The following is a 15,387-nucleotide window of genomic DNA, read 5'->3' on the forward strand; positions in this document are numbered from 1 at the left end:
CTCAACGCCTTGGCCAGAGTCGCCCGCCTGCAATTCCAAAAAGCGCCTAACGTCGAGTTATATCTACATCAAAATGATCCCCAGTGCAGAGGTGAGGCAGGAAAAAAGGATAGTCCAATAGTGGGACAATGCCTTTGAGGCCGCCGAGGTTGGAGTTGCCGGATGGGAAGAACTTTCTGCCTGCCTTTGAAAGCCGTTAGCTACGTCAATTCTCCAATCGCTGAGAAATAACATACCTTACAGCCTTCCCACCTTCAAAATACGTTATGGTCTTGCTCAAAAATCGGGTAGTCGGCTCCACTGCCAAGGGAAGCGGGTAGCGTTTGAGGGAGCAGGTCTGCAGAGCACCCTCGTCAGGAAAGGCTTCCACATATGCTCCCGCTCCCAAATCTATTGACGTGGGCTTGAAGAGGAGACCTTTTGGATCCGGTCCGGACGGATGAGTTGGCATCGATATCGAAGTTGGCTGTGGGAAGGACTCAAACGGGACAAATGAGGGTATGATCGCGGTCACGCAGGCTGTCTCGTCATCTTTTTCGGTTTGTAGCCTCCCTTGCCAGGTGTATCCATCAGCCCAGGAGGTGAAACTGGTCGGAAAAGCCCTGCTGATATCTTAGCTGAGTACCCCAATCTATGAGAACCGTTGTACTAACAGGACGGTGGTCTTTGTCGTGCCTTGCTGACTATATGTAACTGTTGTCACTTGGGTCCCATCGTCATTCGTCGCGGGAGGAGTGTATCCGCTTGGGAGATCGTTGGATATTGTGGAAGTTCTGGTTGTCCCCGCCAGTGTGTTTACAATTTCAATTACGGTAGCGGCCACGACCGTCGTGGAAAATTCCATTGGATACCACGTAAACGTATATACGGGTTTAACCTCAACCTTGCAATACGGTGTGCAGTTTTCAAGTTGTTGTCGCGCTGCGATGGCTTTGGCCGCTCCTTCTCCATGACTAGGATATTTTGCTGAGAGCAAGGCTTTAGCCAAGTCATACAGAGAAATCGCGTCAAAAACAGAAGAAGACTTACTCTGACCTGAAAGGGCGCCGAGAATAAAGGTAGCGTAGAGAATGAGCCGAAACATGTTGAACCAGTACGGAGGACATGCACTTCAACCCGTTTCTACATTGACGATGCCAGGGAGATTCTCTAGGTAGTTATACCATGGAGGAATGACACCCTGGGCGAGTGAGCGAGATTTGGACAGAGAGATTCATTACAGATCCTCCCCCGAGCTCGCAAAAAGAAATAACGACGGATCCACACACGCGGTTTTTTGGGGTGATGCCCTCCTCAAACTGATTGGTGAAGAGGTTGGTGGCTGGCTATAGCCTCGTGCATTGCGCATCTCAAGGCCTGGACACGCCGTCCTCCGCGGAAGATGATGATCTGGGGCCAAAAATATCTATATTCGAGAGCATTCAGGCTCTTTCTCCCGCCTCCCAGCTCATTACTGGAAACGGTGATCACCAGCTTGGTGCTCTTCTCCAGATAAGGACGAATAGGGCTTGGAAGCATCAGCAAATTCGCCACTAGTAACCTGATTCGCTAACCGTCCTGGGCTGTGTCTCTTTGAGGAGGGCGATGTCGGGCCAAAAAAAAAGACTGTCTTCACCACGAGTGTGGAGAATTGTCTTGACGCCCTTGGCTGGCACGATATCATAGGGCAGAGAGGATGCTGTGGCGCCCCGTGTCAGCCAAGGATTTCCGATTCTGTGTTAAGAGTGAACGGGCCATGGGCCCACAACGGCACACGGAGACAATCTTATCTTATTTGAGCCGCGTTCGATTCCCAGGCACCCTCTCCAGTGCTCACGCGAGAGCCTTGTCGCGCAGAATGGCGGTGATCAGTTGGTTGCATCCCAAATTCCACGGAAGAACTCCACGGTGCTCACATATTTTCCCGAGTTTCTGCGGTGAAACGTGGAGACGGGGATGGGTGATCATTGATTCGTTCCTGAGTTGAGTCGTGACCCTAAAATGCTGCATCGTAGAGTCGCTGCAGAATCCATATATATCATTGGAACTGGGCCAGAAAACCCCGTGTGCGCAGTGGAACCGGCGATCCCACTGCGTCGTGGTGAACAAAGCTCTTTTCACCAGGCCATATTATTAACTCCAGTCTGATCCTCTCGTAAGAAGCTGAGGCCGTTGATAATTGCCCACCACAGGATTCTGCTGAACCATGTCGCACTATTCACCCATGGAGACTGCGGACCTGAGGACCATGAGCGTGTCTTCTGTTGCAAATGCCGACTTCGAAGCCAAATCGAGGTCTCGTACTCGTCGTTTGCAGAAAACGTTATCAAGTTCTTCTCTCCCTAACTTGTTGTTATGGGCAATTCTAGGAACTGTGCTCTTTGCCGTCACTGCTTGGATCTCCCAAGCTAAACTCTCCACCAGTCGAACTCTTACGCTCCTTCGAGCCTCCCAAAGTCTCTTATCGGCCTGTTCTGCGCTGGCACTCGCAAACGTGTTCGAGCTGGTTCAATGGGCCTTTGCAGGGAGGGATGGCGGACTAAATTTCCTGAGCCTTCTTGGGTTGACTCCGACCACGGGGTTCTTGGGATCTGCAAAAGTCATCTTCGCGAAGACCGCTACATTTACTGATAGGCTTTGGCCTTTGTTAAAGTGCGTTATCGATTTCAATTTCGTATGACCTAACTTGAGGATTATTTAACTGTAATGTCCAATGCAGGATCTCACTTGCTTGCGCCGTTTGGTTATCCGGGGTCCTCCTCTTTGGTGAGCTATTTGCGACCCCTCACGAGCGCACGAAAACCTATCTTGCTAAAAGTCAAACTTAGCAAACACCTCACTGATGACCGGTTATGATTCTGTGTATACGTATAATGCGACCGCCGGTGTTGGCCAGTTCAACGGCTCGTTTGTACAGCCCTATCTACAAAAGCTGCAGAATCTATCCCCTCAATACCCATATCGTGTCGTGCCATATACAGCACTGTCCATGCTCTATGACTTTGTCGTCAATCCGATGCATTCGGTAGTTGGCGACCCCATTGCCTGTCATGACAAAGACTGCGATTCATATTTGCTCACTGGAGGGCTCATCATGACAACTCCATGGCCACCTTTGAGTCACCCCTCGGAGTCTGTCATTAAAATATACGACGTGCCTTCAACCCAAATTGAATTCAAGCGTCGTATATCTGAGAGAGATATCTTCATGGATAAGGATTGCATGGTTTTTGGTGACGACCAGACACTGATCGGGCTGAGATTTTGTTTAGCAAATAACCCGAAAGCCAACGGATCAATTACGGCCGGTATGTATATAACTCGGTTACCCTGAAGGAAGTCACTAATGTTACTCAAGGCTTATATGTGTGTCCAAACGGCACCCAAGCGGGTAAATGTGAGGGCACAGGTATTTTTCCAAATCTCACGACGACATTTTCTGTTTACAGTCGCAAAGCGAATGTTGTCGCATCCCGGTCAAATTATAGCGTTGTCGCGATCTCAGAGATTGGGGAGCCCACCAAAAACACCGATATTGATCTTGTCGGCTTTAAAGAGGCTATAACCTGGCTCCTAGACTATAAAGCCGCCCAAATTCCTGCTACGTCTTCAATCGCAGAACATTTCTGGAGCGGTCAAGACCAGCTCAGCAACAAGTATTGGTCCAGAGAGCTATATCAGACGTTTCAGAGTATTCTTGCGTTTCCACTCTGGAAATTCAATCCCAACAACTTTGGCAATGTGGAGCTGTCGGCGCAAGAAATCACTACATCGCTCCCTCCAGAATTTCACACAAAGGCAGCGATTGCTACGCCGTATACGAGGATAGTTCTCAACAAGTCGATGTTTATCCTTTTCCTCCTGTTACATATTCTGGTGCTTACGTTCGTCTGGGCAATGCTCTTATGGTTGGTGATTACTCGGCCAGATTTGCCAAAAATTTCATCCTACCCCCTTTTCGATTTTGCGTTTAAGACAAGGTACACAATGCCATCCGATCCTCCGCCTCGGCACCAGAAGTCAGAAAATCCTCCGAAACATATAGTGAGAATTGGCGATAAGGAAATACTTTCGGATCTAAGTCAGCTAGAAGTATTTTTGCGTGGGAGGGGAGCTGGGTTAGATTCGCGGCAGACGCCTGAAACTCTCTACAGTGTGCTTTTCAACCTACCAGCACAAGCACAGATTCTGACGGATAGTTCCCATGAGGCCCTTGTATCAGAAGCTGGAGAGGACGAGAGGAAGAAGTTTCTTTCCCAGGCTCACCCGGCAAATATTTCCTAAAAATTATGGTCTATAGAGGACGCAGTTATGCCGTCTGGAAAGAGGTAATCAGAGCCGTCTCTTGAGCGTCAGGATGTCGGGATGAAATGAATGCAGAGAGAGCAGTCCGTGTTTCTCGACCAACCATCTTACGTAACTAAACCACTCAATCCTGATATTTGATCAGCCCGCGAACTATTCATTTACCCAACATCTAACGAGGTACTGACTCCCAAGATTCATACATACATCTCTATTGTTTATGCAGCTTACACAGTAAACACAGCTGTTGGGTCTATATAAACCCTTTGAAATTCTTCGTTTATCGCTAGCATTTCTAGCAAATAAGTATTTAGTTACTGCTTGGAAACTTCGTTAAGATCTTGCCCCTCGCTAACCGTCGCTGCCCAACATCCATCAGCATGGAGAAAGAGAAACTTCTCTCGATAGAGCCATTGGTATGATACTTACATCCGAATTATTCTTCAATCTTATCGGGCAAGAAGAAGTTCAATACAAATCCTTATTTTTCCTGTTCAATTACCTTATTGCGATCTTTCGCTCGCTTTCTTCCTAAGCCCCGCTACGGCTGTATTCGCCGTACACCGGGAATATATCCAAACCCTATCTCCTTATCCCTCATTTTCCCTTTCGAATCACGATGCCTGTCATTTAGCCCTGTAAGTTATTCATGCAACTGGGGCTGATTTTGTCCCAATCCTCGGGCGTATGGCTCCGAATAGGATCCCGCCCAGGCGCGATGGATTCGGCTTTCGAAATGTACCTATACGGATCCAAGGGGAACTGTGCGAACTTGGGAGAGTGCTGAGAGACAGGTAGGTACAGTATATGTTGTTCATTTCCCCCTCCTAAAAAACAAAAGGCCCCGCTCATTGCTGAATACATTAAGATCAATATGCTTTGTGGGTTCCATGGCAAACATTTGGGAATGGGGTTGTATATGAACACCTGTACATATGTACTATTGTATGTGTATTTGATATGAAGCTAGAAACTAACCGTTCATCGACAGACCCGCCCTAAGGACTGCTTAATCGATGGCGTAGGCATTGTGGCAATATTAGAAAAGCCATCGGGACCAGAACTCTTACTCCAAAAGCAGTACCGCCCGCCAATCGACAAAATTGTCATTGAAGTTCCAGCGGGGCTCATAGATGCGGGTGAGACGCCAGAAGAATGTGCGATCAGAGAGTTAAAAGAAGAGACGGGATATGTTGGGGTTCCTGAGCAAACTAGTCCGGTTATGTGGAATGGTATGTATTCCGTATAGGCTCCTTGGATTGGCGTGGGGCGGGAAACCGGGGCAGAGCTTACATTTTTCACATCACAGATCCCGGGTTTTGCAATACAAACCTCCACATGGTGCATGTCCGTGTGGATATGTCTCTCCCTGAGAACCAAAACCCGAAACCTCAGCTGGAAGATAACGAATTCATTGAATGTTTCACCTTACCACTCAAAACACTGTTTGCTGAGACGCAGCGACTGGAGGCAGAAGGATATGCGATCGATGCTAGGGTTGGAACTCTAGCAGAGGGGATTGAGATCGCGAAGAAGTGGAGTTTGGTTGGATAGATACCTTGGAGGACACGTGCCGCACGTACGCCCCAGATCCGACTGTTCATAGATGATAGATAGATTCGATAGAATGATGACACCAATCAGGCTTCTTTTGGCATGCATTAGTCTTCGAGATGCCTCTGACCTTTTATATCTTCCCCTCAGATTTCAAACCGTTGTAGAGGGCCCAAGCAGCCAACGACTTGCCGTCCCGCGCACCCTCTTTCCACAGCTGTTCCAGCGGTACCAATTTCAGCGTAATTTTCTCGCCTTCCTTTCTCAGTCCCGTCAACTGGCCCTGCAGTTGGTCTATTTCAACCCTTTTCATGCGCTTCTGGCATAAAAATAGGGGAATGAACTCATCGCTTCCTCCAGGTGATGGGTACACACCAACCTGCAGCTTTTCCTTGACTTCATTCTCCGGAATTGTAGGTTCTCGAGTCGTGGGACCGAGAGTGAGGGCGGTCATGTCGAGCAGCTCGTCTTGTTGAATGGAGAGGCCCGTTTCTTCTTGGATCTCCTTTGCCGCTCCGCCAGAGAATGTCCCGCTATCATCGAGCATACCGGCGGGGATTTCTGGGAAGGCAAGCGATCCAGCGGGAATGCGGGGTTGGATGGTCAATATCACGCGTTTCTCGGGGTCGGAGTCGGGTGGAATGTCGTCAGGTTGGAGGATAAGCTGAGAGAGAGCAAAACGGCATTAGTCGTGGTATATATGAACGGGAGCAGTTTGGAGCATATTCTACCAGTATCCCTACACTCCCGCCTCTGAGGAACACGCTCCCGGGGAGCTTCTCCCCACTGTCATTCGAGACGTCAGCTCGTAGCTTCACGAAACCTAAACGGCCCCGACCAAAGAAGTCGACCGCTTGTACTTCAATTTTCCGAAGTGCATATGGCGCAGAATTGAATTCATGCTTCGCGCTCCCCTGCAGGAAGAGTGAGTGTTGCAGAGTCGAGAGCCAGATCTTGAATGCAGGAAAGGAAAGAAGTTGGCTCTCAGTTACATCCGGAGCCAACTGGACGGTCACAGGAGGTTTGGTATTAGGAAGAGTAAAGGTTGACATCCTACAACGAGGATGCTGAAAATGGCGGTAAAGGAGGTGAGTTCTCAGCCGCATGAGGGAGAGAAATGTGGTTGATGAAAGGATGCAGATTGCATCATGCCATCGTTGCTGGAACGGGGAGGGTAGTTTTGACTGGGAGGTTCACCAGTTGGGCTACTTATATCATCCAGGTTCTATCTCGAACGCGTCGAGGACGACTCGGCGCCAATATAACAAGCCTTTTCTTTATTTGGACATAGAATATCTCCGTTGCGTAAGCACACCCCGTACGCGGTACTCGGTAATGGCTGCGGAAGCTTTGGCTCTCGATGATCTTCTCCCGCATGCGCGTCCGTCGACTGCTCAAAGGGGCGGCGGGCGAGATGAGCAGCGCAAGTGCTGACATAAGCAGTGATGTTCGGGAGGGTTAACTGACTAGTTAGTAACTTCGCTCTTTTAACGTTACAACTGTTGAGCGATTTGCTGTTCGCCGGTGATGCATCAAGCAGACACTCCTTGTCCAACAAGATAAATCCAGTCCACTGAGCACTCGAAATCCGTTCTGGTTTGGACAAACATGGCTATTGATTGGCTGATTTCTCAAGCAATTTGCCATCGGCCGCTGCATGCGTGTGATCATCCGCCGTAAACAACCTGAAAACATCCCCAGACTTGTTCATTGTCTTGCTCAAGCCGGCTACGCATTTGTCATTGGTTCCTTGCCGGTCGATGCTTAAGGCTGGAATTGACCGAATTCACACAGCCTGTTGCATTCTCCCAAGCTCTGACATGGTTAAGAACATTGACCGGCGAGAAGCATGAGCGACGAAATCCAGGACCGTGCCATCGCCGACCCCCACATCTTTCGAGTCTCCAAAGGCAGGCCAGTTCGTCTCCGCGCGCTCGGCTCACCTTTCCAGGCGATCCGTCACAGTCGCGAGGTCAGGTGGAAAGGCTGTTTAAATACGGATGTGGGACCGTTTTGTTCTTGATATTTTATCATCATCATCATCATTATCGTCATCATCATCATTATTTCCCAACCTACGTTGCTCCACGCCACACAGTTTCTGCATCATTTATTTGATGAGACGCTGTAGTGTTGTTTCATTTTCTCTCTGAGCTTCCCATCGTCTAAACTATCGATACCCATATCGAGTTTTTAAGCGATGTCCATTCTTTTGCGTCCGAAAATTCGATAAATAGAGGATTTTCGGATTTTCTGTCATCATTATCCTTACTCCTTTGCGTAACCGTTCAACTAAACCAGAATATTTGATGATTATTTCCTTTTTTTTTCTTTTCCTCTTTCCCTTCCTAAGGTTCCTAGGGATGGTATTTTATCCATTCGCTGAATCCCTCTGAAAGAATTTCAGTCATAGATCGGGTGGAGGAATGGTGGCGCAGATATAGAATCACAATATACCCGAAACTGGAGCCCTCATTAGCAGACACAGAAGAGGAGAGGCCTTGAAAGTGCTACTCCCGAGAACAGTCACACTCGGGCCAGATAGTGGTGTGTTAGGCTACTCTTTCTTCAAGATTCGGATGGATGCTAAGATGGGCCGATAGGATAATGTCTTTGCTTGCGGTAGGACTGGATGGGAGCATAGAAGACCACAACGTGCAAGAGACAACACAGACGAGAAGCCCAAATTCTAGAACCATAGATAAATGTGTCAACGGACCTGACCCTCCCGCCACGCGACATTCCCCGCGTCGCGGAATCGCTTGTCCGGAGCCTCCGCCTTCAAGTCGTCGACCCGGCCATCGAGCTGCAACCCGGTCTTCTGAGCCCGCCTCGTCCTCTCCATTATATTGTGGTAGGTATGCCGCTGTGGTTGCTGGCCCACGCCATTTTGCTACGATGATTCATACTCGGCTTCTTCCGTAGAAAGATCGGATGCTCTCTGAACTCGCTGACTTATTTGTGCGTAATAGGTCGCGCTTACTCCAAGGACAACCATCAACCTCGCCCTCATCCTCATACTCATCCCCATACTCTCCCACATACTCATCCTTGTCCTCCTTCTTCCTCTCCGCTAAGCCACTCCCCGTCTCCGAATCGCAGTTCCCACGGAGATCCGTTCGTGGCCCGATCCCAATCTCATTCAGGCACGTCCTTCCCGCTTTCTCACCAGCCCAGCCGCTTCCGTGAGCAACAACCGCCCGTGTGTCCACTTGTTTCTCCGGGAGACGATGCCCTAGAGAGGGCTAATTCTGGGCTCCGACCGTCCTCATCGAGTGAAGCCAACGTAGAAGTGCAAAGTTCTCCGCCCCACTCGCCTTCGAACTTTCCTGAAGGATCTAGTGCTGTCCGGCCTGAATCGAGCCTTGACGGCATGGCCGAATTTCCACACGGGCAGCCTAATGGCCAGTTAATTTCCACTGTTAGACAGAATCACAGTCACAACGAAGCCGAACAAGAGCGTGCCGAAACATTTAGACAAGTCCATGTCGCAGAATCGCCTGCTCTGCTTAACGCTCAAGGCAAGTCTCTGTGCTTGATGCTGATCGCGTGGAATTATACTCATATGTGACTCTAGGCGAAATATCGGGAGGCCAAATCTCTACAGCATCCTCCAACAACTGGAATATACCGACAACGGCTCTCGAGGCCGGGGCAACAGATAGAACTGCCCTGCATCCTTTTAGTGCTGTCCAGTCCAACCCGGAACCGCAGCTGGGCGACAGCACAACTTCCAATGGCGCTTCCCGTGAAACTGTTCCCGAAAATAACAATCCCCAAGCTTCTCAACCTCGCCTAGATCATTCATTTCAAAATTCATGGGATGCATTTATTGCACAAGAACTAGAGCGTCGCGCTGCATTTGCGCAGGCTAATCATGTGCCAGTCATGGCAACCATGAACCCAAATCTGTACCATGGTCAATACTTCTATCCTGGACCTATGACGACAGCTACGGATGTTCAACTTCTTAACCAGACCCAGGTGCCCGGAACCGCGGATAACGGGGCCGCTTCTGCTAACGTGTCCCCGGCAACGAGAGACCCCCATATTCCTCAGGGTAGTCCCTCCCGCACACATGGCGTAGCGCAACCAGAGCAAGTCTCAGGACCACGACGTAGCCATATGGAAGCGTTTACAATGGACAACAGACACAACACGGGTCCGTCGGAATATCGGAATACTCGTCCTCGCCTTCTACCAGGATCGCAAGAGGCTTCTTTCGCAGCGCAGCACGCAGCATTACAGCGTCAGCTCGCCGCAAACGGAACGAACCGACCTTTATCGAGTAACCAACAAAGGGCCACTTCCCGCTATGTGAATGCAGCTCTGCGACATTTCACGTTCCAACATCGCGGACAGTCTGTTGAGCAAGTAAATATAGATCTTAACCGATACGCCGCAGATTACTCAGGAGCTTCAACGGTGAAAAAGGGACTCGATAACCAAAACGATGGGCGACCGAAGCCTAAAGAGAGCTCTGAAATGAAGATTGATTTCGATTGCCAGATCTGCCGGAGTCAGACGGTTGACACTGTTATCATTCCATGCGGCCATGCTATTCTTTGTCAATGGTGTGCAGAGCAGCATATCCCCACGTTCCCTGCATATCCCACCAGACCTCGTGAGCATGCGAATTGTCCACTTTGCCGGAAACCGGTTCGTGAGAGGGTGCGGTTATTCCTACATGCTCTGGAAATCTTCTCAGCAATAATACTAATGGTCTTATAGTACCGGATCTTTACTCCCTGAATGGCCTGTACCTTCATGATCCGCCTTTTTCAGTTCCTTCTCATACTTTCCTGTGATATTATGGACCAATGATGATATATTTGCCGTTATACCCTGCATATACCAATATTGCGGTTGATGGCCGTTTGCTTTGTTTTGTTTTCCTTCCCCCCACATCGTCAAAATCATGAAGTGGCGTTTTAAATTTGTTTTTCGGTATTTCTGTGCTTGCAACCATTTCTTTTGGTATTTCCTTTCCCCAAGCAAGACCTGTAAGAATGTTTTCTGAACTCACATGGAAGTACGGAGTAAAATGGGTCCGTATTTACTCAGTCCCTGGCATGTATGATTTCACTCCCCCCCACCTTGCTGGCCTGATCACTTGTCTGTCGCCTTGATTGAGATTTCCAGGATTAGTCTTGTCAATAATAATGACCGGAGGCCGTCTAAGTTGTTGCAATCCTGTTGGTGGTTCAGAGTTGCCATCCAGCTTTTCCTTTCAGCAGCGGGTGGGTGGGAGGGCAACACCCACTTTTGACTCAGCTGGCAGACATGGATCTGATTTGCTCTCTATTGAGTTTATGATACGACATCTCGGATCCTTGAATCCCAAATACATACTGGTGATCTTATTCATTCCATGTGTTCCGAGAGTTTTAATTTAATTTATTTTGTTTTTTTTTATTATTTCTTTATTTTTTGCGGGTTTGCAAGGGAGTCCATTGTACCCTGTACATAGCAGGAAGGGGGAGAATCTCAGCCGTCGCCTCAAAAGCGCGTGCCAGTGGAATTGAAGAACGTATTCGCTTGTCTCAGTGATTAGCATTGCCTTGCTGTAGGAGGCTAAACATGGCTGGTATTTGGAAATATAACTAACAATAATCCCTAAAGAGAAAATTGTAAGAGCAATTGGGCGGATGGATAGGGGGTGCGGGTGGAGGCTTATACCATTCAAGGGAACGAACAGCCTTTGAATGCTGCCAGGTTGTTTACAGGTCATAGCTACCGGGCGTGGGGCGCGGGCAGCGTGATTGAGGCTGGGTGACTCTGACAGGTTTGAATTTGCAAAGTTGCAAACGGTCATTCGCTACTCTGTAGTCTGTAAAGTTGGATTGCAAATATGATGTATCAAATGGGGTGCGAGTACACTCTTCCGTGCTGAAAAATGCGTTAAGGTTGTCACTCCATATTCTGTCCTCTGTATGTGTTCTTATCTCTGTCTCTGTCCAGAATGAACCCAGACTAGTGGTGAGTCCACCGTTCTCTTTAGAGGGAAAGATCTTCTCGCAAGAGAAGGATGCCTTGCATTTTGTTGTTGAGACGCTACAGTCGCCACAGGAGTTTCTAAGCAATGCACACGAATCAAAGCTCCCTTCGCCACCAAAGATGGATTGGAGTGGCATACACAAAATATTCTTCGTCGATGATGAGCAATGATAGACTTTGGCGGTGGGCCTGGACTGATTGGGGTGCCTATCCAGGCGGCGGAGACATTTTTCTTGCCTGATACTGAAAATCTCTTGAGCAGGCTCGCTTCACCCTCTCCAGCAGCAAACTTTTGGATGCGCCATGCGAAAGCTTCCCTCCCAGATTGGCTGCCATGATATGGATATAGGTATCATGTGCCTCTGGAAACTTGTGTGAACGCCAGAGCCGAATATCTCAGACATGGACAAAGGAGCAGAGCAGCCTCTTATGTCGCAGATGATTAGGAGTGGCTTGCTATGGCCCATGGTTCATTGGATATCTCAAAAAACTCGCAGTGCGATGGTGCATAGAGGCTAGAGCACGGCCTAATAAGTTAGCCCTTCACAGCATAAACAGGCCACACCGAGATTACATTTCGAGACTCTGACTAGCAACCATTGCATTGGTTTAGGCTTTTGGTCTCGGTTGAAGCCCTGTTTTCCTTGCCTACCTAGAATCGAAAAAGGGATATTTCTTTGAGCTGCATGCGCCAGATGCGCCGCATGCTGTGTTACGAATTCTGTTTGGCACCGTTTTTGGTTATCAAGACGGACGAGGAGTCACCGCAGTTTCTTCAGATTTCAAAACAACCTAAATATGGCGCTATTAGCCGATCCAAACGGGCGCCATCTTTGACTGCGGCCTGGGGAGACCTGGCCGACTGGGCTGAAAGAATTTTGTCCTCCTTCTGGAGTCTGCATGCCACAGCACCTTGAACCGATACCAGCGTTCCCATCTGCCTGCCTTTTCCGTATTCTTTGCGACGATCGATGCAGACTCCCTAGCGTTGTGCCTCGTTACCCTTGAAATACGATAAAAAGGCAGCCAGATCCGCCTTTGACAAGCGGTGGGCTTCCGGCAGCGGAAGAAGCTCCGAACATCCCACAGTCCAGCGTACGGAGTACCCACGTAATTAACTCAATTCGGAAGCTGCTCCGATTGATGTCTCTGGAGAACTTCATACTAAGTTCGAATAGCCTACGAGCCTAGTGGGTCCTTAATACATAGGGAGCTCACAACAAAACAACGCTTGGGATAATCGTCAACAAAGTGATAACACGCCATAGCGGAAGATATGGAGACCTCTTGGCTCTGTAACCATCCTAATACTCTCCCTCAGACAAAAAATTGGTGCAACACAGATTCTTCGGGTGTAAGGTATGGTTCCCCCTGCTGCCTCAGAAATGATGCTTAGGATCCTTGTGCTTCCTGCGTCTTATACCGCCTATTTAGATCCCCCAGCTTAGCTGTGTTCGATGCTGCAACGTTCAGCTGCATAGGAATCCCGGTATGCTGTACTTGGAGCCTTGTCTGTCCGTAGGGACACTATATCCTGAAACATATGTCATGACTAGCAAATTTATGCACACCATCAATTCTGTTGTGGTGCTCAGACAATGACTCTTCTGCCTGGCAAACCCCATTAGCTCATCCTATGCAAATATCGCGGCCGGCAATTCCTGGGTCTTCCATTCGCTGGGCCTTTGAACAACCATTCGAATGTTGTTGTTTTACTCTACTACACATATCAGCCTGCACAGAGGGGTGGGGGATGGTTGCGTGGACAGCGCTTGGGCCCTCAAGCTCAGTGCTGCGAAACGCCCTCAGTCACATCAGAGTTAGGTAGCCTCTCTCCTCGAGGTAAGGGGGACAGAAGAATTGTTGCAGCTTTTAAATCGAATAAAATCGCGGAACATTTCGTTTGTTAGCGATTCAAGGGGGACAACATAACCTTAGCTTTGGACTAAGCTTAGGAGTTTTCCAAGAAGCAACTCTGTATTGAGATAGGAATGAATCCCAGAGCTGTATTTTTGAAGCAGCCAATGGCCTGAGGTCTTCAAATGAGAGTTGGAGAGTGCCATTAGGATTTCTTGCCAGATGAAGTTTGATGCCGAACGATTGTTGGAAAGTAATTGATATTCTTTAAGTACCTCCTGGTGAAGGAGATTCCAAGCTAATAAGTAGCCCAGAAACGAAGCGAAACGGCGCACACATACTTCGGTCTAGAGAAGTCGTGGCCTGTGTCTCGATCCAATACTCGTTCCCAGAAATTTCAACCACTTGATGCCCAGCACAAGCTGCACTGCAGGCGCTTCTCTAATGGGCCATAGGCTCGCGTCTTGGTGAGGGGGGGTGCCCCAACCCTCCGTCCATCTGCTCTCGATCACTACTTAGAGATGCCCGTTTCCTTTTTTGATTCGGCATACGATGGGCTGAAGTTTCGAAATACTATCTAGTATCATTAAAGAGAAGATATGCATTCAATCAACTGGGAGTCACTCACTGGTGCCTACAAGGGTGTCTAGAGGGCTGCATTCATCAAATGTGATGGCATTCGATACAAGACATCACGCCAGGGCATTCTTGATCCATTGTTGAGGACAATCGTGCAGACAACTTAAGGCATTATTCGAATCCAAAGACTAAGGGTGTATAAGTCGTAACTAATTCTTGCGCTGATTGTCAACAGTATCTCTGTAGGCACGGAGCCTTCCTCTGTACTCTGTACTCTGTAGTGTTCGAAAGTTAAGCCACTCCACGGGACTCCCAGCTAATTACGGAGTACGGAGTACATAGATAACTATGTATGTACATAGAACGGAGTGGGGCTAAGTTTTAGGGCTACCTGCTGCGGTACACTCTGCTCGCCATGGAGCGCTCGTGACCCTTGGAGACACTGGTGGTGGTGAATTGTCAAGGAACTGAGAACCGTGTCGATTCAAGTAAGGCTCTGGAGGGCTAGCAAGGCTCAATACCTTTTGACTACAAATTGGAATGACCAAGGCGATTTCGAATTTTGCGGCTCAAAAAAAAATAAAGCTCTCTTCCTTGAGAGAAGACAAGTTGAAGGTGGGAAGTAGGCGATTGGTCCCTTTTGTTTTGAAGAGAACCTCAGAGGGAAAGCCGGATGCGACGATTGAGGAAACCGATCTACAGTACTCCGTACAGTACGGAGTACGTTGAAGAAATCTGGGGTAAAGTACGGAGTACTCCAAGTTTTTAACTACATACAAACCTCATTAAGTGCGGGAGACTCAATATACGCATATTTAGTGGGCCGGATTGTAATTGCTTCTTTGTACTCCGTATTCTTTAGGCTGAACTCCACCCCTTGGGGATTGTATTCCTAATTTCTAGGTGATCGTTGGATAAGGCTGCTTTTGGTTCCTGACCAACCCACGGTGTGCCGAGCTTATTATATCATGTGACTAAGCAAAGTTCATTGACCGTAGTTTAGTTAACATTTCTGGTCCTTACTGGTAATATTACAGGATTGTGTAATATGACTAGGTTGACAACCGGTCAACAACCAGTTGTAACTAGTTATGTAGATATAGAGGGGATTATCAA

The 15,387-nt window shown here is 48.5% G+C and overlaps 6 protein-coding genes across 6 annotated transcripts; 4 read left to right on the forward strand and 2 right to left on the reverse strand.

Annotated features, from left to right (window-relative positions):
• Positions 1–41: 41 nt before the first annotated feature.
• On the reverse strand, positions 42–1,151 carry CIMG_05956 (uncharacterized protein). Its single transcript, XM_001242059.2, has 4 exons — positions 1,030–1,151; positions 654–966; positions 237–602; positions 42–184 (listed from the first exon to the last, which is right to left on the reverse strand). The coding sequence occupies exons 1-4, from the start codon at positions 1,082–1,084 to the stop codon at positions 64–66; spliced, it is 855 nt and encodes a 284-aa protein (XP_001242060.1). The 5' UTR covers positions 1,085–1,151; the 3' UTR covers positions 42–63.
• A 1,034-nt stretch (positions 1,152–2,185) lies between these two features.
• Positions 2,186–4,263, forward strand: CIMG_05957 (uncharacterized protein; the record flags this gene model as incomplete). The annotated part of the gene is made up of 4 exons (XM_001242060.1): positions 2,186–2,631; positions 2,699–2,745; positions 2,808–3,287; positions 3,338–4,263. 4 exons carry the CDS (start codon positions 2,186–2,188, stop codon positions 4,261–4,263), a joined length of 1,899 nt encoding a protein of 632 aa, XP_001242061.1.
• Positions 4,264–4,664: 401 nt separating this feature from the next.
• Positions 4,665–5,838, forward strand: CIMG_05958 (MutT/nudix family protein; the record flags this gene model as incomplete). Its single annotated transcript, XM_001242061.2, has 4 exons — positions 4,665–4,700; positions 4,986–5,078; positions 5,276–5,516; positions 5,594–5,838. The coding sequence occupies 4 exons, from the start codon at positions 4,665–4,667 to the stop codon at positions 5,836–5,838; spliced, it is 615 nt and encodes a 204-aa protein (XP_001242062.2).
• On the reverse strand, positions 5,198–7,180 carry CIMG_05959 (NUDIX family hydrolase). The gene is made up of 2 exons (XM_001242062.2): positions 6,570–7,180; positions 5,198–6,502 (listed from the first exon to the last, which is right to left on the reverse strand). The coding sequence occupies exons 1-2, from the start codon at positions 6,942–6,944 to the stop codon at positions 5,972–5,974; spliced, it is 906 nt and encodes a 301-aa protein (XP_001242063.2). The 5' UTR covers positions 6,945–7,180; the 3' UTR covers positions 5,198–5,971.
• A 1,046-nt stretch (positions 7,181–8,226) lies between these two features.
• CIMG_05960 (uncharacterized protein) lies at positions 8,227–10,590 on the forward strand (the record flags this gene model as incomplete). Its single annotated transcript, XM_001242063.2, has 3 exons — positions 8,227–9,359; positions 9,416–10,509; positions 10,570–10,590. Exons 1-3 carry the CDS (start codon positions 9,212–9,214, stop codon positions 10,588–10,590), a joined length of 1,263 nt encoding a protein of 420 aa, XP_001242064.2. The 5' UTR covers positions 8,227–9,211.
• A 1,295-nt stretch (positions 10,591–11,885) lies between these two features.
• On the forward strand, positions 11,886–12,804 carry CIMG_05961 (uncharacterized protein). Its single transcript, XM_001242064.2, has one exon. It carries the CDS (start codon positions 12,522–12,524, stop codon positions 12,750–12,752), a length of 231 nt encoding a protein of 76 aa, XP_001242065.2. The 5' UTR covers positions 11,886–12,521; the 3' UTR covers positions 12,753–12,804.
• Positions 12,805–15,387: the final 2,583 nt, after the last annotated feature.

Source organism: Coccidioides immitis (genome assembly GCF_000149335.2).
Source record: "Coccidioides immitis RS genomic scaffold supercont3.2, whole genome shotgun sequence".
NCBI classification, from domain to species: domain Eukaryota; kingdom Fungi; phylum Ascomycota; class Eurotiomycetes; order Onygenales; family Onygenaceae; genus Coccidioides; species Coccidioides immitis.

Excerpts from the sequence above, each read along its gene's own strand:
- CIMG_05956 (XM_001242059.2), bottom strand. The coding sequence starts at position 1,084 with ATGTTTCGGCTCATTCTCTACGCTACCTTTATTCTCGGCGCCCTTTCA. Across the intron at positions 603-653 it reads ACGACAAAGACCACCGTCCT|GGCTTTTCCGACCAGTTTCA; the intron begins GTTAGTACAACG and ends AGATATCAGCAG. Across the intron at positions 185-236 it reads GAAGGTGGGAAGGCTGTAAG|GCAGGCAGAAAGTTCTTCCC; the intron begins GTATGTTATTTC and ends CGGCTTTCAAAG.
- CIMG_05959 (XM_001242062.2), bottom strand. The coding sequence starts at position 6,944 with ATGCGGCTGAGAACTCACCTCCTTTACCGCCATTTTCAGCATCCTCGT. Across the intron at positions 6,503-6,569 it reads GCGGGAGTGTAGGGATACTG|CTTATCCTCCAACCTGACGA; the intron begins GTAGAATATGCT and ends GCTCTCTCTCAG.
- CIMG_05961 (XM_001242064.2), top strand. The coding sequence starts at position 12,522 with ATGCGCCAGATGCGCCGCATGCTGTGTTACGAATTCTGTTTGGCACCG.